Source organism: Dermacentor silvarum, chromosome 11 (assembly GCF_013339745.2).
Source record: "Dermacentor silvarum isolate Dsil-2018 chromosome 11, BIME_Dsil_1.4, whole genome shotgun sequence".
NCBI classification, from domain to species: domain Eukaryota; kingdom Metazoa; phylum Arthropoda; class Arachnida; order Ixodida; family Ixodidae; genus Dermacentor; species Dermacentor silvarum.
In genome coordinates, this window is record NC_051164.1 from 119,231,168 (window position 1) to 119,255,061 (window position 23,894).

The window sequence follows — 23,894 nt, forward strand, 5'->3', positions numbered from 1 at the left end:
AGTGGAGCAGCAGTCGCTTGCAAGCTCTTTCGCAGCAGTCCTAACAGTCAGAGCTGTGACCCCTAACCTGCGGTTTGCAGTGAGTTGCGATCATGGCGGGTTCAGGCTAGGGGGACAGGGCGAGTCCTTGACTTAAGGTGTTTATTCACCTTGAGTTTCACGCACCAACTGAGCAACAACAAGCCAGCAAACAAAACCACAGCAGCGGAGCGTTCCAAACGACTGAGGCGACAAATCACACAATAGTGGAAACACACAAGAGGCTGATAAGGGTTCAGCTCACCTAGCGTGGATCTGCGCTCGGGCCCTGGGGCGGTCAGTCGCTCGCAAAGGCCAGGCGGGCGCTGCAGGGGGACGGCGTGCGACGGTCTCTGCGGCTGAATTGAGGATACGGCCAGTCGCAAGCTCCTCAGCCAAAAGACAACCACGCATTGAGGGAATAGCACTTCTCCCCAAGCGACGGAGAGGGAGTCTCCCCGGTTCCAAGAAAGAGGAAAGGAGGGAACGGGGTGCCCTGGATGCGGCGTCTCGGCCAGGCGCAAAGAGCAGCGGGAGCGGCGAAACGTGCTCACTCCCCGCTACCCTCCCCGAGTGAGCACATGATCATCACGTGATAACCGCACGGCCACTCCGAATATATTGGGATGTGCGTGCGATCCCACATTCCTTATGTGTTCTTTAATGCATTTACTTTAGAGATTTTTTCTGTTCATACTTTTCTACATGCTAAACATGCAGCAAAGTGTATTTAGTCTCTTTTATGTACCGGTATATTCAAATATTGTGGTAAATTTGGAAGGTCACAAAGCTTCTTAAATTTGATAGTTTTCATGCGGAAATAAAAAAAAAAACTTCGCTCTTGCTCAAATTTTCCCTGATTAGGACTTTAATTGAATATGTGTTATATGCAAAAAACATGTTGCATTGTTTTATTCTGAGTAAAAAAAAAAGAAAACAATGAATAGTGATGTATAGGCTGCAGGGCTTGGCGCCCTGCGTCCGTCTTCTAGACTGTCGCACCACGCAAGCATAAGCAACATCAAGGGTTACTGAAGGAACACAGATGCTTTTTATATGAAATAGAGAGCTGTGACTAGCTGTTATTACGGTGGCTGAGTGCATATGGTGCTCCCCTGCTGAACACGATGTTGCGGATTCATCTCCCTGTTGCAGTGGCTGTATTGCCATAGAGAGGACCGCAAATACTCGGTTACCTAGATTAAGTTAAGCGTAAAGGGGAGCACATGGTATCCACAGCCTTCTCCTGCAGCGTTCTCATAGCCGCACTGTTGCTTTGTTGCGGTGAAAACCTTCTATCAACCAGTCAACCATGAATGAGAAATCAATCTATTCTTGTAAAATCATGTAGTATGCCTTAGCTTGATGCAAATGTTACTGCACGAAAGGGAGTGGCGGGGGTTGCGAAGCTCCTCAAAATGGAAAGAACATTATTGCATCTCATGTGCAGTGTTGTAGCATGGCAGCTTTGTGTTTAAGAAAGTTGCTGCTTAATTTATTCACTTCATCAACTTCCAGTGGGGCAAGAAAAAGGAAGAAATATATGTAAGAATTTTCAAGGAAAAGGATGTGGCTAGTCATCTCAAAGAACACCTACTGACTTGAGATGCACTGAATCTGTATTGGTCATCACACGACCTGATCAACTATAAATAAAAAAGAAGTTCAATGCTTACTTTTCATTTCAGCAATGTTGCTCAGTAATTAAAAAAAAAAAAAAAAAGAAGAGAGAGAGATTTCAAGTTCTCTTCCAAGACCCGGGTTGACCTGGAGCTATGCTCTTTCGATATCTCATGAATCATATGCAAGCTTGGTTATATAATTAGGGCCTTCATTTTTGGATAAAACTAAAAAATTCCAGATTTTTGCACCTTGAACTAGTTTTATGAAAATTGGGTCAAAGCCAATTTCTTCCCGAAGTTTGCCTTTTTGTAAAAGAGAATAATAAATGCAAGAGTTAAATTAATACAACACGCCATGTGTACACAAGTGGTCAAGATTACATTATTAGGGGTGGGCAAATATTCAGAGTTTTGAATATGAATAGAATATTACACGCTAGCTACATATTTCTTTTCGTATTCAATAAAGAAATATTCGGTATTTCTGAATATTAGAAATTTTGCAACAACTGTCTGTTAAAGCCTTGTTACTGTTGTGTGTCTGATAAACCAAGAATCACAATTTATGAGAAGCAAACGACAGAAGTTTTAGAAATAATGCAGAAACAAAATGGGTAATGCAAATTTTGTTTTCGGTTTCAGGGTGGCAGCCTACATAAAAACCTGCGAGTTTTGCTTGTAGTCTGTCATTTAGTGTTTCACGCAGTCGAGTCATGTAGCATTTTTATCTGTCACGCTTCAGTTAGCGTTTTCCTTGCAACCAGCCCTTCATGTTGCAGCACAAGTCTTCAGCAGCTTCTTTAATTATTTATATTTTTTTCCAAAGTTCCAATTTTTTTCTTTGGCAACCATTTCGTAAGCGTTTTTGTAAAGCTCCACTCTACACAGCAGCCATTCATTCTTGAAAAGCTTGTTTCTAACCCGGCTGTAAAGATGCTGAGAAGCAATTCGTGCAGATATTTAACAACAATTAGGGATCTTATGTTTAAAACTGATTCCTTGTTCCTGGTAGTTAGCGGCCTTTCTTGGACTAGTCAGTACAGGGGCAGTATTCAGTAAGAGTCTACCTAGTTGACTGTCCATTTCGGCGGCTGCTGATTCGCTGCTGCTTGATGTGCAGGAAGGTGCCAGCCAGTCTCCTTCCTGTACGTCAAGCAGCAGCGAATCAGCGGCCGCCGAAATGGACTGTCCACTAGGTAGACTCTTACAAAATACCGCCCCAGGTGTGGTACCTAGTTATACAGAAATAGATGTTTTTACCGTAGATATGTGTATGGGCCTGCATTTGACCATTCGGTACTCAATAGTTACTATACTTATTCGAAAATTTTGATCTTCATGCACCTCTCTTTATTATTAATTTTATACATTATGGATATGATATGACTCATTTTTGTTTGTGTTTCACTTTGTGAAAAGAAAGTGCGGATTACTATGCAAAGAAGTGATCGCCAAACATGTCTTTGTTTGTTCTTGTTCATGTAGTTTTTTTTAAATGTATAAGTAATGCCTGCCAATGATAATGTAGATGAGTTTGTCACACGATTTCTGAGCAGCTCACTTTGTCATTACATGTTCATGTGAATGATTTCGCTTGTTCAAATACAGTCAACGACTGATTTTCCGGACGCCCGATTTTTCGGACCTGCCCTCGCGGCATCGCCATGTACCCCATAGAGTCAATGTATAAGAAAGTCTGAAATTTTGGACGCAAAAAACCTTCGCCGTCCGATTTTCCAGACTTTCTGCCATGACCGCAGGTCCAAAATGACATTAATTGTAGCCACCACCGCCGTCGTTCTGATTATCTCGCTTCCTCGAACGACGCCCTTTTATGCGAATTATGGCTGCGACGGCTTCGGGCTAATGCGCAGATGGTCCTGGCGACAGCTTCCACTATGAATTTGACCGGACTTGCCATGTTGGCCAACAAAGTCATAGAAGTAGCCACCCAAACCATCCTAACCGCCACATCGTCTGCGCAGCGTACCATTGCCTGCTCTTTGCCACCACAATCTCCTCTCAACTCTTTTTGTGATGACCACCTTGAGTGCATCGTCTGTGCTGCGGAACGCTATCTCATACCATCTCGTAGTCCACGTAGCCATAGTTCCTGCAGATCTCAACACCTAGACATGATCCATGCAACCTCACCAACAGCTTCTGGCGCTTGCTTCTATCATCTCTGTTTTGTGAATGATGCTCGCCCTGTGCGTGGCAAGGAAACAGGCTGGCAGCGACAAGTGTGTAGCCCAACTTACAAGTCTTGTCTTCTACGTAAAAGACAGTCACAGGACAGCAGTTTCTCGTCGATGCAGGAGCCGATGTAAGCCTTATTTCTGCTCAATGCTCTGACTGCAAAGCAACATCAGTGTTGTCTTTTCAAACCATTAATGGCACCAGGATTTCAGTGTTCTCACACTCCCTCATGCTAACCCTTGGCCTTTGACAAGCGCTCCGTTAGATTTTCCTGGTTGCGGGCGTCCGACACACCCTTATTCGAGCAGCCTTTGCTGCGCAACTATGACCTCCTTGTCGATGTGAAGAGCCGCCGTCTCATCGTTTCCATTACACAGCTGACCGTTCCTGGCATTCCTTCATCCACCACATTATCCATCCCGCCCACTTCTGCCATGGTGGAAGTGGTGTTTGCTGAGCTGCTCCGTGAGTTTCCCATCTTGACGCAACTGCCAGATTGGACGTAACTGGTAAAACATAACGTATGCAACCACATCGTCACTTCCGGCCCTGTGGTCTATTTCTGTCCCTGTTGCTTGCCTCCGGAAAAACTCAAGATCACTTGTGCGGAGTTTGAACACGTGCTAGAACTCGGCATCATCCACCCTTCCTCCAGAAGTCTGGGTACTGGGGCCCATGTGGTCATTCCTCATGATCATCCTATTTTTACGTCCACTGCAGGACGAAGGCCTCTCCCTGCGATCTCCAATTACCCCTGTCTTGCACTAACTGATACTAACTTGTGCCTGCTAATTTCCTAACTTCATCATCCCACCTAGTTTTCTTCCGTCCTTGACTGCACTTCCCTTCTCTTGGTGCCCATTCTGCAACTCTAATGGTCCACCGGTTATCCATCCTACGCATTACATGGAATGCCGAGCTTCATTTTTTTCTCATAATGTCAATTAAAATATCGGCTATCCCTCTTTGCTCTGTGATCTGCACGGCTCTCTTCCTGTCTCTTCTTAATGTTAGGCCAAACATTTTTCGTTCCATTGCTTTTTGTGCGGTCCTTAACTTGTTCTCGAGCTTCTTTGTTAACCTCCAAGTTTTGGCCCCATATGTTAGCACTGGTAGGATGCAATGATTGTACACTTTTGTCGTGATTACCAGGCACTAAATAACGTAACAGTTCTTGATCGCTACCCACTCCCAAGCATTCAAGAATTCACAATACCTCTGCACGGCGTTTGAACCCATCACCAGGTACTTGTCACTGTGGAGGACATCCCCAAGACCGCCATCACCTCACAATTTGGTTTTTGAATTTCACCAGATGCCCTTGGCCTATGGAACACTGGCCAATCGTTTTAGTGTTTCATTGATTCCGTCACGCGAAGTGTGCCTTACCTTTTTGCATACATTGACGACCTTCTTGCCACAAGTTCTTCTGTTCAAGAACATCTGGAACACTTGCAGTTGTTTTCTTCCCTTGGTAGTCGAGGAGTCATCAATGCCACCATGAGCCAATTCGGCTGTCCGGACCTCGAGTTCCTTGGACATCTGGTCGACGCCAATGGCCTTTGACCGCTGCTGTCCAAGGTTCGCATCGTCGAAGACTTTCCACGGCTGACCACAGTGACCAAGCTTCGGCAATTCCGCAGGTTTATCAATTTCTACTGACGTTTTGTTCTCGATTATGCTCGACTTGTGGCTCCTCTAGACGCTCTGCTTGGCTCCAAGTGTAACCAAGTGCTTCAGTGGACCGATGAGGCTGCTCAAGCTTTCACGAGTGTCAAGTCTGCCCTCGCCGCCACCACGCTGCCCAGAAAGCCAAAACCCGACGCACCTACTGCCATCATGACTGAAGCCTCCAACACCACTGTTGGCTCCATTCTGCAGCAGTTCATCGTCATCAATGGTGTGTGGCAGCTACTTGCTTTCTTTTACAAGAAGCTGAAGCCTATGCAGAACCCCTACAGCGTGTTTGGCCGCGAGTTTCTCGCTGTTTATTTCACTGTGCACCACTTTTGTTGTTTCCTGGAGGGCCTCCATTTACATTCTTTATAAACTACAAGCCTCCTTGTGCATGTCATGAGCCGCTCCTTGTCCTGTTACACACCACGTGAGAGCTGCCACCTTTCCTACATTTCGGAATTCACAACCATATTAGTCACGTTAAGGGCACTGAAAACATCCCAGCCTACGTCCTTAGTTCATGCAGTTTCCAGCCTACTGGAAGAGCCTTTTGTTATTGACGTCGACCTTCTTGCTAGTCACCAACACAACGATGTTAAACATCATACCCCCCGGAGTTTGTCAACATCCTTGCGATTGGAGGACAATATTATGACTCCAGTTGGGTACGCTGGTTGTCTGCAATACTTCTACCTATACACCTCGACCGTTCATTCTGGCATCACTTCGCTGACGTCTCTATGAGGCAGTCCACAATCTGTTGCATCCTGGAATCCGCGCAACGCAGAAGCTTCTTTCCAGCCACTTTGTATGGCCCCGGCTAAACACACAAGTTCGCAACTGGCTTCAATGCTGAGCTTCATGCTCCCAAGATTCAGTGCCGCCCCGTACCTCCTGCTAAGCTTTTTTTTCCACTGGACGCTCGTTTTGACACTGTATTTAAATCTCTTTGGCACTCTTCCACTTTTGAAGCATGCATCGAGCATTTTTTTTTGCATGCATCGAGCGAAGCCATTCTAATAAGATTGCATGCATTACGGGAATAGTGTTGTACGTTCTGGAACACATGCGAGTGCCAGCGATGGCGCTGGAATCTACGAGTCATGTATAAATACCCGACGCGCTTGACCTGTAGATCAGATTTCGATGACCAACGACTGTGCCTGCTGCCATCATTGTGCTTTGAGTGTTCTGGGTTTTCTGGGCACGAGTTTGACCAATTCAGAGTTTCCTACTTACCTCACACCTTATTCTTCGCCGTCAAGCCAATGTGACAATATTAGTTCACAGAACAAAGGTAAGCCATTATTAAACCTGATGCTTGCACGGCGCAACATTCTAGAAGATGGGCATGTGGCACCAAACACCGCAGTCTATACATCACTATTCCCCAGCTTACACATCACTATTCATTGCTTTCTTTTGTACTCGGAACAAAATAATGCAACAGCTTTTTGCATATTGTCACGAAGATAATTAATACGAACTTTCCGAAAGAGAACAGCCTTCTTTAATGATGGCCGACACTCAAGAGAACGCGCGCTTCAATATACAGTTAAACCTTGATATAATGAACTATTTAATTTTTTATAACTTCTTGTCCATAGAACATATTGCATTTATAACCTCAATATAATGAAGTGTGTTTATGTACGATTTGAACATAAAATTTCACTGCCGCTGTAGAGGACTACCGAGACAATAAATGGCAAATTCTGCAATCACAGCTGGTCAAGTGATTGAATACAAGCGACTGCTTGCAAATGCACCTCAAATTGCATACTGCACGACTAAGAGCAAACGGCGAAGCAGGACAGTGTCATGTTCCGCATAAAGTCCAAGTGGATAAGATCCTGTCGCGCCCCATGCGCTGTATGTTTTGGATGTGTGTGAAAACGTGCTAAGGTGAGCCAAGAAGGATGGTGGCTTGATGAGTGCAGTCTTCCTGCATGAGTGAGGGGAAAGTAAGAGGGGAGCGAGCTCGCAATCAAGCCCGCACAAAGGGAGGGAGGAGGAAGTAGTGCGGCTGTGGCCGCGGATGGCTATCAGTATGGCTGAGTGCATACACAGCCAGGACGCTGGTTTAGAGGTAACCTGCTGTGTGTACAAAGAGTGGTCATGCCAAGATGGCATGGCATCATGTGCACTGTCTTCCCACACGTTTAGTACTGGAGGTTGCATAATCTCGAGTTTCGGAGTCTCTTTGAAGCAACAGGCAAACGAAGCATTCGCTCTCCAGTACTGGCGCTTTTCACGATAGCATCGTCCCATGACAGGTGACACTCAGCCGCAAGGGTGGAGTGGACGTGAAAGCATGGTTGGCTTTGTTTCGTATAGCCGATGAGAAGAAAACATAGAAACGACATGAAACCATATCTTTCGTAGCCGACTCTCAAATTCAACAAAATGAATTCTTTTCTCATTCAAGTTTGCTTTCTCCGATTGCCTGATAATTCGGAAAATTTAGCGGCCCCTCTTGCATCAGAAATATCCATCGGCAACTGTACTTATTTGCATAAAAGATCGAATTTCATCTAATAAAATTTCCATATAACAAAACAAATTGCAGATTTTAACGACTTCGTTATATGGAGCTTTAACTGTACTAACAGATATTCGATGAAGAAACATAATCCTGGAGAAATTTCAGCCAAAGTTGGAAGAAGACGATTTGACGTGTCGATGTGAAATCGGTCTCCACAGCCATTTTGTTTGTACATCGTTGCATTTCTTGTAAATATTGTAAATACATCTTTATATTTGACTTGTGCAACGTAACAAATTGGTGAGAGGTGCGGGGTACCCACAAGAAACAACGCATTATCCTTCATGACCTTCGCTTACAATTCGTCCCGTCACGAGACCACTGGCTTTTCTCCCTTTTACCTCCTGCTCGGCCGTCGCTTTACTTTGCCCTATGGCACAGTGCTTCCTTCCTTGACGCACACTCCCACTGAATATGCTCAAGATGTTTTTGCCCGGGCTCGCACGGTGCGCCAGATTGCTGGCTCCCAGCTCGCCGAGTCTGAGGCCACACAGAAGATCTGGTACAAAAACCAACATCGAGATGTTCAGTTTCTCCCCGTCTCCGTTGTCCTCCTATGGACGCCATGTCGCTGCATTGACTTCTCTGAAAAACTGCTCCCGGCTACACAGGGCCCTACGCGATATTGTGGCAGCTTGGCGATGTTAACTACGAGATCGCTCTGCTGAACTCGCGTGTCCCCATTGACGTTGTGCATGTGTCTCGGCTGAAGCCTTACTTTGCCGCGAGTTCACCTCCGTTATAGCTGGCACCGAGACGGCGTTTACAGGCGGGGGTTATGTTACGGCACAACCAAGAACGGCACCAAAGTCGGAAGACGACAATTTGACATGTTGAGGGGTAATCAGTCTCAACAGCCATCTTTTTTGTGCATCGTTGCCTTTTTGTAAATATTGTAAATACATCTTTATATGTGACTTCAGCAACGTAAAAATATATATCTCTCTTTATTCTGGGGTGAAAACTGGCAAATTTTCTTCGTTTTGTAGTTTTAAAAAATTTGCCACCAAAATGAAAATTAATGGTAAAGAAGAGAGATTAAATATGTTGCATGTTTAGCATATAGCGAAGTATGCACAGAAGGTATCTTGAAAGATACTTGCATTAAAAAACACATCAAGAAATTGCTGAAAAGGCCCATATTTAGCCTCTTATTGAAAAGACAAGTTTGTCATTCTTTTTGTGTTGTTGGCTTGTACAGTCAGTTGCGTTTATTTGATTTCCATTAACAAGTTTGTTTGAATCAGGTATAGCAATTACGAAAGCATAGTAAGTTCATAAAATTTTTTACTTTTTCAAATTTGTAACATTGTTTAATTGCATAAGTTGCATTTTCCACCTCGTCGCATTTAAAATTTTTTCATGCTGATACAAATGCGTGCGCCGAAAAAACTGGCTTGATTCAAATGTCAGCACAGGCTTTAATATATCATAATAGTATTGTTGAAATGAAAAAAATTCACCAACAATTACTATACTCCCTAACGTGAAATTTGAGCGCAGCTGTATACGTATTTTCATTTTGCGATATATCGGCTGGCATGGTCAATCTGTCTCATGTGGCACGTTTCAAACGGAGCGAAGTGGGGCACGACTGCCTCGCTAATCGGGAGATCACGAGAGGCAGTGCGCGGGTGACGCGTGGCCGCAATTCTTAGCAGCTGCCGCAGACAGACCTCCGCTCATGCAGCGCTTTGTTTTCATATATGGTATCGGTGGTGTCATTGGTGAACAGACGACGCATGCTACTCTGGCGCCATCTCGTAGTCATCGTCGCTGCAGGGCCTGTCTTGCACGGCACTACGCTTTTCTTCTCACGTTTTTGCCATACCCTCCTCCTCCGCTTTCTTCCTCGCTCTCTCTTCGCTGTCGCCGTCTTTCATTCACACTCTGCATTCATTCTTTCATCCTTTGCTGTGCTCGTTGGCTCAGTCACGAGGGACGACGCTGACGCTCGCCGCAGGAACGGGCGCCCAAGAGCTGTGCTCTAAAGATAGTTGGACACTCCCTCTGACTGCCCTTGTCTGAACGCACCTTACTATGGTTTCAAGTTTCAAGTTCAAGCTTATTTAAATAGGAAGAGTACACCGGAAATATTGTATGAAACAATGCATTGTATTGTATAGCTATATTGTATATATTGTATAGCAATATATATATTGTATAGCTTAATTGTATATTGTTTGACACTATGACTGTGGCATAAAGGAGTTCTTGAGAGAAAATGAATGTTAAATGCTCAGCACCTTTATGTCCTGCACTACGTAAAAGATAACCAAGGGTGTGTGCCCAAGGCACCTCATGGCTAAATAAATATGAAGTAAAATCTGGTTGTTGGGGGGGTTGGTTGTCAGTTGAACTTACAAGAGCGTGATGCAGGTTTGCGTCACATGGGCCAGCTGGTGTGAAACTGCATGGTCGGCACGGATGGGCGGTCCTTGTCCAGGGCCAAGCAGTGGGCACGGCACGACTATCTGTGCAGCCTGCCCATGCAGCCTATGCACATGTGGCGCCCCAACAGCTGGAGCTGCGTGTGGTGGACAGTGTACGAATCGAGCCATCGGTCGTCTTCCTGCTCATTGGCTGCCAGGCGTGCTTCCGTGTGAGCAGTGAGTAGGGGCATCAACCTCACCTTGTCCCACGTGATGATTCTAGGGGCAGTCAGTGAACTTGACAAACCCTGCAGTCCACTGAAAACAGTTATCATTGGCACCATGCACTTTATTTCTTAGCAGGCAGTCAATCTTTACAGAAAACCAAGTTCCGCATTACATCCCACAGTTCAGGCTCATTTATTTAATATCTTAGACGGTGTCTAAGAGGAGCTTGAGGCTAAAGGTGCATTGGACCTTGTCCGGGTCTTTCTTCTGGGCTGAACGAGCACCTCTAGCAGTTGCCACTAGCAGTTGCCTGGTGTAGCTCAAGGGTTCAACTGCTTGCCTTTGTTTGCTCGAGGTGAGCCTGCTACAAACGCTGTAACACTTAAGCTTAAAGAACTGTCTTTCGTTTGCTTGTGTGAGCTATTGTGCACATGTTTCTGCAAAACATGTTTGAGATGTGCTCACAAGTTCAGCTTGTTTTACGTCACGAGAGGTGAACATTCCTGAACTAGACAGGTTCGGGAATTCGTCAACAAGCTGACTCGTGAGCCTGTTATGAGCTAAATAAACATGATGCCAACAGAGTTGAGGTGAGTCGGCTTGCTGGGCTGAAATTCGGTTGGCAGTTCATGCTAGCCATGCTAGCTGGTCAGGCCAAGGGAGCAGGGGGACAAGTTGGGCTATCCTGACTGCGAGGTGTGGGTTGTCTTCTGCAAAATGCATGTAAACACAGTTGGAGCGGACCAGGTTGAACAGACTTTTAACAGCTGTGGGGAGCACACGGCTGCCACCTTCTCCCGCGAGCACTCGCCCGTCGCTTGCGAACGGAGCGCACGCGGCGGTAGCCGGGCGGACATCTCGTGCGCGCACAACGCGCGCCGCGGGAGCTGGGCGGACACGGGAGAAATGCACTTTGCCCTCTCCCGGTTCTCGCTTGCCTCTCGCGACGCGCGCGCCCGCGTGGGAAGAGGGAAAGGATCCGGCGGGCGAGGAGGACACTCCTCGCGGAAAGGTAAAAAGATATAAAAGAGCGCGACCGAGAGACCTCCGGGTCTCTCTGACCTTGCTTGACCTACCTGCTCATACGGATTTACCCGCTGAAACCCGTGAGTGACCTCGTTTGCGTGACTACTACACGCGACGAGGCAAGCCTATTTTATTACTTATTATACAGAGCGGACTTCCCTCTGCAAGTGTGTTTTATTGCCCACAGCAATAAACGTTCTTGAGTTGACTTGCTTGTTGCCTTATTCGCCCGAACCCTACGTAGCTGCAATTATACGCTCTACGGGTTGGGGAAGACCGCCACACAGCAGAGCTGTTTAAGCTCTTGATTAGGCCGCGTAGTGCGAACAAAATTGTGGGCCGATCCTGGAGGTAGTGCAGAAAGGGTCCAAGCGCAATGGCACATACCCCTGTGAACTAGCGAAGCTGTTTAAGCTTGAGGGTAGTCCGTCGAGTGTACGCTGCAAAACCTCTGCCTGGTGATGACGTCGCCATGTGTCGCCTAGCAACGCTTCTCCCCAGCTGCGCCGACCATGATGAGCCTGGCCACAGCTGCGTGAGCTGTGACATCACCGCGCGTGCCGCATCGCTTCGCCTTAGCTTTGCCGAACCATGACGTCACCGTGCCGTGCGGTGTGGTTGGCACGGCTGCGCAGACATGGAGCTAAGCCGTGACGTCACTGCGCCGACCCACGAGATATATAGCTCTGTGTTGCTGCCACGGCGACACCAAAGCCCCTCCGTCTCCACGCCGAGCACATCGCCGCGAAGATGGGGTGGCTGAAGAAGAGCATCACTCCCGAAGAAGAGGAAGCATGGCGCAAAAGCCACTGCGCCGCTAGTCGAGAGCGCGTGAGATGACTTCGGTCCGATCCCTAGTATCGCGCCGACGAAGCGGTGGTGAAGCGTCGGTAATTCGCAGAAGATCCGGAGTTACGAGCACGTGAAACCAAGCAAAATTGTTCGAGCGTCCAGAAACGTCCATATACTTTAATGACTGAGTGTTCGTTGCTCCTTGGTCTGTCGATGATTCCGGGGTGATCTAGCGCAAAACGTGGCCGAGTTTGTAGCATAACCTCGCAAAAACTTGGCCGAACCGAGATAAAGCTAGGTGTGGTCGCCAGCTTCGCTGTTTGCCCAGTCTTTGCGCCACTAGTGTGAAGCTGCCCCTATTTTTTTTTTTTTACTCCAATTCAGTTGAGTTCTTGTAAACAAAGCTATAGATAACGGAAGCACATTTTGCTTCCACGAAGTCTCTCGCATTGCAGGCAACTTGTTGGGCTCATAAAGGCTGGCACCACGAAAGTGGTGGTTGTAGCTTGATCACAGAGAACTGCGTGTGCAAACAAGAATGCTGATGGTGGCATTTTACAGACGCATGTTGCAGTTGAATGTTGTCTAAGTCTCATGGTGGTAAACGTGACGCAAGGAATGTTTGACTTAAGAAAAGCCTCTATGGGGCATGAGCATCGGAAACATGTATCATCAATGAACGCACACTACAAACCCAATTGAAAACCCTAATAAACAACAAACAATACCGAGTGCAAGTTAACTCAAGGCATTCCCTAAAGTACTCACGCACAGTGTATTCTTAAGTTCAAAATACAGTCGAAACCACCTATAACGATCCCAGATATAACAATCTATTGGTTATAACGACCACATTTCAGTGCATACAGTGGAATCTCGATGATACGATAACAGCTAATACGAATTTCCGGATGATACGAATTTTTTTGTGGTCCCGGCCGAGCCCCATTACTTTGCAACGTGCCAGGGAACGGTTGATGCGAATAAACGCCGCCCTACCGACGGCCGCGAAAGAGGAACAGCGCGCAGTCACGCGCTTTCTCCCTTTCTCTTTTGGTGCGGAAGCGCGGATGCGGCGCCGGACAACGCGGAGGCCGCGACTGGGCACGAAGAGTTTGAAGCGGTGACGCTTTTGTTGCTTTTGTGCTTTTCCTCCTTTTCCGCGTTCCATCGGCCGGACGGAGTGGCTGCTTTCCTTCGGGCCGCTTTCTTTGTGTTTGCGCAATTTTGCCTAGTCGCAGCGAGCTATGTCTACCGAGATACGATCTCGGCTGACTCGCGCGACCGTACACCGAGGCACGGAAGCCTCCGTTGGCGCGCCTTCCGTCGACTGCGTTATCGGTGCCGATGGCACTGGGCGATTGTCTGTTTCGCTGCCGGAGTCGCATGGTGCAAGATAGCGCGGCACGTAATCCACGGTGCAAGGTAGCGTGGCACGTTCAGTCGGGTGCACCTCCGCTTCTCCCGCTAATTGCCGTATTTTTCTTGCCGTAGGAGGCTTGCGCTTCCGTATTCCGAAGGCGTGCTTCGTCCAAAATTTCTTCTCCAACGAGCGACGATCCATCACTAACCTGGGAGCTCTCAGTAATCCGAATTCTGTGTGTCAAGTGAAGACGCCGGCGTGGTTTACGAAGAAGACAACTGCGGTTGCCATCTTGCCCCTGTCATAGCAGCAACCAATGGAGAGAAGCCTTTCAGCACGGCAGCCAATCGGAGGCCCGCTTTCATCGGAGGGCCCGTGTGACTACCTATCGCAGACCCGCGTTTTTTTTTTTTTCGTTTGTTATAAGATGGCGACTACGGATGAATTAAGCGGAACGGCGAAACCTTGAGCTTTCGAACGATACCAAGATGGAGGCGCTCAGTGGCGGGAAATATGAGATATGTCTCCGTGAACTGCGGTGATTTTGCGCAATTTAAAGCCGTTTTCTCACCCTGTGCACTGACAAATTAATCTTTTTCAGGCACTTTTAGTGCATTTTTAGCCTAACCATTTTGATACAGCGTAGATTAGGCTTTGCAGATACCGAAACACCTGGTTTTCAAAAATCGTTTTTTTTTCTTGCGATTTTCGCGATCTGATCCCTGCATTTGGCTAGTTTTAATTGCGTTTCGATGATACGAATTTCGGCTAATACGAATATTTTTCGTGACCCCGTGAGATTCGTATCATCGAGATACCACTGTATACGATTTTCTAACCCTCCCTATGGAAACTGCTTCCAGATATAACGAACATTTTTTAAATTGCCGTACTGCTACAATGAAGCATACTGGTCACGGTAAAAAGAGCGCACCTGCGAAGTGCCAAAGCATGGAAGCGCGACCAGACTGGGTGCATGGCAGCGTGTTCGCCGCTCCTGTCGAACCGTGATTAGATACGGCCTTCGAGATGCGCAAGAAGGCCTTGCGCGGATTTTGTAAGCCGCGAAGAAGGTCACACGTTTTCAAGGCACACCTCCAGGGCAAAGGCGTGCCGTGCACAGCATAAACAGCATGGCGTGGGGCATGTGCTAGCGCGTGCGTCGTTGCCGCGACGGCGTCGCTCTAGTTTTTGCGCAATTGCCTGTGCGGTACCATGTGCATTATGCCTCGTTGAACGATTTGGAACGACTGTGTATGTCTTTCCGCCATGGGAAAACGGCCGCTCAAGCGTTCCTGTCGACGTGGCCCTGCGCGACCCAAGTTGGCAAGAATGTTGCACCACGCGCTGCCGCCATGCAATGTTGCGAAGGGTCGGCGGTTACTACGCCGTTATCAGGAGATTACGGTTCAGTGGCACTTCGTTTACACATTGCTGACAACGGTTCGCGGGGACGTCTTACCTTTTGAACATCGCTTTTTTTTTCCACCCGAAGCAACATAGATAATGTAATTTTACAGCTCTTTTGTGGCTGATGTGCAGTCACAATGCCGAGACCATGATGTCCGATACCTTCTCAGAATGGCAGCATGTTGCAGTAGTTTCCTAAGTTCACGCTTCCGGCCAACTAGAACGCTTCACTCTTGTGTGAGGAATACAGTCATGTTCCGCTGGTAGTAAAATATATCACAAGCTCTTGAATAAAAAAATGGCGGCTGCACTTGCAGTTTCTAAATGACAAGTGATCGGAACTGGGCACCATTTTGAAAGAGCTACACGATGCCGCATTTTGTTCTATGGATGGACGTTTGTAACGGCAGTGTGCAGCTAGGTGTGGGAACGCACAGGGAACAAAAATAACTCTGAAAATTTGGTTCTCAGACCAAAGTGCTGTCGAATTGTTACTGCAGACACCAGCTTCAGTGTGGTTAAGTTTTGAGTTTTTTAAGGGCGAGTCCATATATAATGAACTACTGATATAACGACCACTTTTCATAGCACTGTTGAATTCGTTATAAACGGGTTCGATTGTATTTACATTGAGTCCACCGGCATTGCCTGAGCAAGAAAGAAAGCATGAGAGCAGGAAAACACGAGGTGGCAGAGAACAAGATAGAGAGAGAGATGTGAAAAAATAAGGAAGTGGCCGAACAAAAAGAACTGTGGAATATATGAACAAAGAATGTGAAAAATGCATGTGGAACTACGGGGCCAACACTGCGAAAAAATGCGTAGCAGAAGGAAGCAACCCAGCTACGCTCTTGGAGGACAGGCAGGAGAAGGAGCTGTAGACCGGATGGTTTTCCATGGCTCATGGAAAAGTCGGCAATCGAGTGGAGGGTGTGCCTCAGCTGTCGTTGCTATGACCCGTGAGCTGAGCGGGTACCCCACCGGAGACCTTGGCTACATACAGGCTGACGGCGCCGTTTCCGAGAGTCCCTACGGTTACGATTCGCCGGCTAACGGAGTCGGCCGGGTGCTTCAGACACCTGGTCACATCACCGGTGATCTTGACCTTCTGGCCAGATTCAACGTAGGCTGGACGGCAGAGATAGCGATGTTAAATCCACGACGCATAGGCAGGCCCAACGACTTTTTTCCGGAAACAGTGACAACAAGGCGACATGGCAGCGCCGGTGGATTCAATGTAAATATTGTAAGGAAGGTAAAGAATGTTGGCGCAGAGTCAGCAGCATCGGCAGCATCAAGCGCGCAGTAGAGGCTCGAGCTAGGGGACTGTGCTTGGTGCATCCTATAACCGGCTGTCGCTACGAACCTCAATAAATCTCCTTTATAAGTGATGGAGCCGTGCGGGGTAACATTCCACTCTACCATCCTGGAACTCTGTTCTCGGACGCTACCCTCTGCCATGCCGGATGCCGACCAGCGGACTCTTCCATCCATCTTGAAACTGCAGCGCGCACACGAGAAACGAGGACAAAAAGGCGAAGGTGACAGATCACACAAGATGATGAGTCGTATGTACAGATGACGACGATATGCACAAATAGCGCCTACAATATATATATATATGGAGGTTATACGCCATGCAAAGTGTTCTGTTCTACAGCAGTAACGACACATCGGTGGCAGCAAGACGAAAAAGCCTTTATTTCATACAGCACTGCACTTTTATAGATAACGCTGCATGCCGGTCAAGCACACGTCATCGCTGGTACAATCTTATCAGACGGCGTGGCGGATACAGAACATTCCTTCCTCTTTAATTTCAAAGCTATACGCGTTTCTTTCCGCGATCGTAATTGGAGGCTTGATAGCGGTCGGGCGGGCGTCTTGTGCGATTACTTCTTCGCAAAGGGGCCCCCTCGGGTGATGCCGTAGTTGCAGTTGTTGTGATGCTTGAAGGCTCCGCTGCCGACTGTTCTGCCTCAGGCTGCAATGCCGGTTGCTCTGTTGAAGCGTCGTCGTCTAAGCGTACATCCTCAAGCTGACCTGCAGTAGCATCACTAACCATGGAGTCACTAGGACGAGCATCTCCTGAGGGAATTGATGGAAAGTCCTGATTACGGGCACCTGGAGTGGACTCAGGATGAGCTTTTGCGATGTCCGGATGGAGTGATGTCTTTGAACCCGAAGCCCAGCTGGGTCTCAAGTGGTCGATATGCACGAAACGAAAATGATCTCCGACTTCGACTACAAACGTGGAGTCGCTTACTCGTTGTACCAGGACAGCTTCCTCCCACGACAGTAGTTCCCCTCTCGTAGTCTTCACTAAAACTGCATCACCAGCTTCCATCTGCGGATCCCTTCCTCGATCCTCATTGCAATGGGTGGCGTCTCGGTCTTGACGACTCCTCATATCGTGTACAAAACTTGGCTTCAGGAGCGAAAGCTTTACTCGAGGTTGTCGTTTCAGGATCAGCTCAGCCGGCGTTCTTCCAGTTACAGAATTTGGAGTGTTCCTGTAAGCAAGCAAGAAGTCGTTAAGTCGCTGATGCAGAGTTCTATGTTGACCTGTCAGGTTATCATGAAGGACTTGCTTCAGTAGAATGGCTTTGGTTGTTTGAACTAGCCGTTCTGCTGCCCCATTCGATGAAGCATGGTACGGTGGCGTACGCGTATGCCGAATCCCGCAGGAGGAGGTAAAATCTGAGAACTCCTGTGCAGTAAACTGAGGTTCGTTGTCACTGATAATTTCCTCCGGGTAGCCATATGCTGCAAATATCTCTTTCAGACAGTCGATTGTTTTTGACGTCGTTGTAGTGCGGAGACATTTTACTTCTATCCACTTTGAATAAGAGTCGACAAGAAGAAATAAGTTGGCGCCATCCTTCATGGCGAAATCGACATGGACTCTTTGCCAAACACGAGCTTTCGCAGGCATGGTCGTTTGGCACACTTGACATTGACGGACAGTGGCTTCAATGTCCTTGTCAATTAACGGCCACCAAACAAACGACCTTGCAAGCATCTTCATTCTTTGCATTCCTGGGTGCTCTTCGTGCAGCAATGTTAGCACCGCTTCTCGAAGTTCGTCCGGAATGATGATTCGCTGGCCCCACGTAACACAGCCTTGCTCGTATGAAAGCTCGTTTCGACGAACGTAAAAGGGCTGAAATTGATCATTGTAGTGCGCGGGCCAGCCAGATAAGGTGAACTGCACGACTCTGGAAAGAATACGGTCCCTTTTTGTCGCACTAGCCACTTGGCTTGTTGTGATAGACGTTGAATCAAAAACTGCTAGACATTCTTGTGTGTCGTATGTATGTTTGACTGGAAGTGGCAGCCTTGAAAGGGCGTCGGCAACTTCCATGCTTTTGCCGTTTCTGTACCGCAGTTCGTACTGATAAGCTGCTAATGTGATAGCCCAACGCTGAATCCTTGCTGCGGCCAGAGAAGGAATTGGTTTATCAGATGCCAAGATGCCTAACAGCGGTTGGTGGTCGGTATACAGCGTGAATTTCCGTCCGTACAGGTATCTATGAAACCTGCTTAGACCAAAAATTATGGCCAGGGCTTACTTCTCACCTTGCGCATAATTGCGCTCCGCTGCGTTCAACGTTCTGGAGGCGAAGGCGATGGGTCTTTCTGAACCATCAGGCGTAACGTGGAAAATTACGGCCCCGAGACCGTAGGCCGAAGATTCGCAGCTTAACCCGATTGGCTTCTTTCTGCACGTCGTAAAACATCAGAACTTGGCTGTCGATAAGGCGCTGCTTGAATTCCACGAACGATCTTGAACATGCGTCCGTCCACATCCAGCTCTTATCCTTCTTGAGCAGGTCGTACATTGGTGCAGCGATGGTGGCCAAGTCTTTGATGAATCTTCCGTAGAAATTCAGGAGGCCCAAGAAAGCTCGCAGTTCGGTTATGTTACTTGGCTGAGGTGCTTCCAAGATGGCCTTTATCTTTGTTGTTGTTGGAAAAATACCATCTGCTGTCACTTTCTGCCCAAGATAAACGACGGACTGCTTGAAAAATTCACACTTCTGATCTTTTATGGTGATATTGTTCTGTGCAAATCGTTCAAGCACCTTTTCCACGGTTTCTTGACAGTCGTCTACGTTATCACCTACGACGATGACGTCATCGCTATAGCACCCCACTTTTGGAATTCCTTTTAGGACTTCGTTCATTAATGACTGAAAGATAGCAGGGGCGCTAGAGATGCCGTATGGCAGACGCTGAAACTGAAACAATCCGAGATGCGTGTTCACCGTTAACAACGCTTTGCTTTCCTCAGCAAGTGGCACCTGTAGATAGGCTTGCGATAGATCTAGGACGCAGAAGATCTTGCCTCCGGCGAGCGTGGAATACAAATCTTCTGGCAGTGGCAAAGGATAATGGTTCGTTTTCAGAACAGGATTGACCGTGACTTTGTAGTCGCCGCATAGCCTTAATCCTGCGCCGCCTTTCTTTGCGACCGCCACCAGAGGCGTTGCCCAGTCGCTTTTTGTGACCCTCTTCAGTATTCCGGCTTGCTCGAGCTTGTCTAACTCTTTTGCTACTTCATGCTTGATAGCAAACGGTACTGGCCGGGCTTTTGAGAACACTGGTTGAGCCCCTTCCTTTACAAGGATGCGAGCTTCGAAGTTTCCGACGATGCCCGGTCGCTCTTGAATACCTCGGGAAACTTCTTTCGTAGGGCTTCTACCCTCTGCTCAACTGGTGTGTCCGCGGACAGGCTGTATACTGCTCTCCAGTTTATCTTTAGTTTTTCCAGCCAGTCTCTACCCAAGAGAGCAGGCATCGCCGTTACGTTCTCTTTCACGACCACTACAGGTAAAGTGATCTTGTTTCCTTCCTGGTCCACGGAGACGTTTGCTTTTCCAAATACTTGGAGCTGTTCCCTTGTGTATGTGCGCAATGAGACGTTTGTTTTCACGCACTTGACATGTGGAAAATACTGGTTATACAAACGCTCTGGTATGATCGTTACTGCTGCACCTGTGTCGATTATCATCGAAACAGCCTTCCCTTCAATGTTAAGGTCTACGCTGTAGCCACTGGAGCTTTTACCAGAGTAGAACACCGTGTGACAGCTGAATTCTTCGGATTCGTCGTCCGTGGTGTCTACATATCTGACAACCTTTGTTTTGGCTACTTTCTTGCAGACGGCTTGCAAGTGCCCTTTTTTGTTACAATTTCGGCAGATGTGGTTCCGCTACCAACATTTTTCTGCCTCATGACGCTTTCCGCAATGCCAACAATCGCTTCGTTGCTCGTTATCATGCTCATCTTTAGACCGTGCAACTGGCCTTGGTCTGGTTCCCTTCTCATGGTCTCGGTTGCCACGAATGATGTTGACGCAAAATGGTTTTCCGTTAAACTGATGCATTTGCTTTGCCTGTTGCGCAGCTACAGTTAAACCTGCTTATAACTAACCTCCATATAACGAATTCCTGGATATAACGAAGTTTTTCGATTCCCCGCCGTTACTCCATAGAAGCACATGTATTTGAGACCTCTACGTAACGAAGTGGTAGCGGGAGACCCCCTCGATTTAACGAATTTTCCCCTCCGACCAACTAGAGATTTCGCCCCAAATTTTGTCATTTTTGCGCGAGCAGCAACCGGAAGCACCTTCTCCGCCGCGATGGAATGCGAAGCGAGCGCACGTGTGCGAGGCGGCCCTGCATCCCTCGACCCGGCGATCTTGCCGCCGCGGGCGTGACCTTTCCCCCTCCCTTCATTCAAAGCTGATCCTGCCGCTTGCTGCAGCTGGCCTAGCACGCCAAGCCGGCACTCTCTCCTTTTCCAGCTGATGTTGCCGACGCGCTGGTACACGCTGTGGCACATCAGACTCGATGAGCGCGGACACGCGCTGTCAAATGCTGGCGGCGTGTGGAACCGCTGGAGAAGCGAGCGAAGTGACCTTCGTGCTGTTGTCTATCGCTTCAACCCAAACTGAGCGCCGAGAACACACAGCACGCAGAAAGCTACGAGCCGCCATCGCACCTACACTCAGTAGCGCACCCAGGATCTCTGCCAGGGGGGGGTTGACAGTTTGCCAATACCATCTAAACAGCACTAATTTCAATTTCTTCACGGGAAATTGTCAAAAAATGCGCTTTTTGCGAGTGTGCAGACGATTGCGCGTCTTACATCTTAGTTGCAGTACTCAAATGCGTAAGGAAAGAAAAGGGGTTAAACAAAAGGGGGGGGTTAAGTCGGCCTCAGGGGGGGGGGGGGTTAGAACCCACGAATCCCCCCCCCCCCCCGTCGGTGCGCCACTGCCTACACTGCTAGACTCTGCCCCAACGCAGATCGCTTTCAAGATACGGCCTGCGCGACCGCGCGCCGCCCCGCTATCTCTCCCCCCTCACTCCCTTGCCGGTGCCTCGAGCGCAACGGAAGAAGGCGCGCTTCCTCCCCGCTTTTCTTGCGCGCGCAAGATTTAGACGCGGTCGTCGGCTCCCCTCGCACGTTTTCACTCGCACATATGGCGCGCGGCGACTGCGTTATCGCCCTCGGACTTTAGGGTACCGTCACGCTAGTGGCAAAAACACGCAGCAAAAACGCGCGGAAACGCGTCATGCCGCGCACGGCAAAAGCGGCAGGAATTGGGGGTCTGCGTGCCGCGCGAAATGAGTTCTGCGGCAAATGCCACGTGCCGCGAGATGAAGAACCAATCAAGAGCGACGAGGGTGACGTCACGGAGCCATCACAACTGGAACGCCGCCGGTCCGCGCCGGGTTTTCAATCGACGATCGTCGTCTCTCGCATGAAACAACGAGCGCTCGCGGTGTTGCTCGCCCGTTAGGAGAGCGCGGAAGATCTTATCGCGCTGCCGCGCGGCGAGACGCGCCTGTCACGGTGGCCTTGCGGCAAGGCGTTGACGCGCGGTAACTTGCCGCTCGCTGCATGACGCGCGCGTTTTTTGCCGCTAGCGTGGCCGTACCCTTATATACGGAATATCTATGAGCCAAAACCAATTTTAGGGCCACAACGCGTCATGGACGCCATCTTTATATAGCAAATACGGATCTCAAGGGCCATACTTTTGCTGGCGGAAACCGAAAATACGTCATAGTTGTCGCCCCCGGCACTTTGGGCGGCATGCCATCATCAAGCCACCAAGCCAAGCGACATGAAAAGTCAAAATGGCCGCTCGGGCCGGCGCGGGGTGGCAGTTCGCAATGTATGATGCGGGAACGGTCCCATGGTTGCGACGCAACAGCGGGGTTACCAATGCATTGAGTTCTATGAGAGCTGTGCCGGGACCGGTCGAAAACGACGTAACAGCCGGGAAAACGCAGCCCCCGGGAACGTAACAGCGAGGTTCTACTGTAACACTATACGACGCCATCGTGACGCTCACTCTTTGCTTCCGATGCCTCGCGCTTGTGCGAAACGACACGCGTCCACGCATCCGGTACCTGGTGTGACATTCCGAGGATGAGTGCTTCGACGAAAACGGAAAACGGGTGAGCTTTACAACTGAGGGCGCGTTACAATCGAGTAAATACGGTAAGCGTTTCTTTTTCGAGTTTTTGTGCCGAACCTGCATATAACGAAATCCTCTTTATAACAAAGTTTTTCGGGAATTTGTCAATTTCGTTATATCCAGGTTTAACTGGAGTTTTTTTCTAGCGCCATTTTGCATGCCAGCTCGAATGTCAGGCCTGCCTGTGCAAAAAGAGCCCGTTGCGTTTCTTCGTCACGCAAACCACCTACCAGCCTGTCCCTTAAGGCATCATTTAGAAACGTGCCGAAATTGCAATCTCTTGCAAGATGCTTCAGTTCAGTGATGAAATCTTTGACACTTTCATGCTCTCTTTGCATTCGGCGATTAAATTTACAACGTTCTGCGATGATTGAGTGGGCTGGGCTGAAATGAGCTTCTAGGAGCTGCTTAATGTCCTCAAAACTTTTCTCAGAAGGCAAATGAGGCACGACTATCTTCTTTAGCTCTTCATAAGCTTCCGCTCCGAGTACGTTCAGAAACAACTTCAGTTTCTTGTTTTCAGGGACATCATTTATGTCTACGTAGCTCTTGAAGCTTTCAAAATACGAGCGCATATTGTCGATTTTCGAGTTGAATTCTGCCATCCTGCCAAGCTTACGGCCATGACCTTCTTCTGCCATAATGAGCAAGGTTCACTTATCTGCAGAGTTTAGTTCCTCGATGTGCGTTGTCCGTATTGCAGTCTCTTGTTCGTTTGCTCCAGCTTTTCCACCGAGGTCAATGCAAGGGCTCCGTGACGCCTCGCTTCCTCGCAACGTTCTTGTGCTGCTCCACGCAGTCGATGAAATACTGGCTGCAAGGGCTCCGTGTCGCCTTGCTCCGTCAGCGGTTCAGTCTCGTTCCTGCTGCTGGCCGACGGCGGTTAAACTGCTCACCGATCCCATCCTCGTCGCCAGATGTTCTGTTCTACAGCAGTAACGACACATCGGTGGCAGCAAGACGAAAAAGCCTTTATTTCATACAGCAGCGCACTTTTATAGATAACGCTGCATGCCGGTCAAGCACACGTCATCGCTGGTACAATCTTATCGGACCGCGTGGCGGATACAGAACACAAAGACAGTTTCCTAGTGCTCCCCAGAAAAGAATGCTTTAACAACGAGGAAGCAGGTTTTTGCATTTC

General features: G+C 48.4%; 1 protein-coding gene across 1 annotated transcript in view; it reads left to right on the forward strand.

Annotated features, from left to right (window-relative positions):
* The window catches only part of LOC119432861 (nuclear pore membrane glycoprotein 210-like), a 238,239-nt gene that overhangs the window by 31,164 nt on the left and 183,181 nt on the right, over nucleotides 1-23,894 (forward strand). The window contains exon 5 of the mRNA XM_049658424.1: nucleotides 10,441-10,670. Coding sequence (XP_049514381.1) covers nucleotides 10,441-10,670 — 230 coding nt within the window. The remainder of the gene's footprint in view (nucleotides 1-10,440; nucleotides 10,671-23,894) is intronic.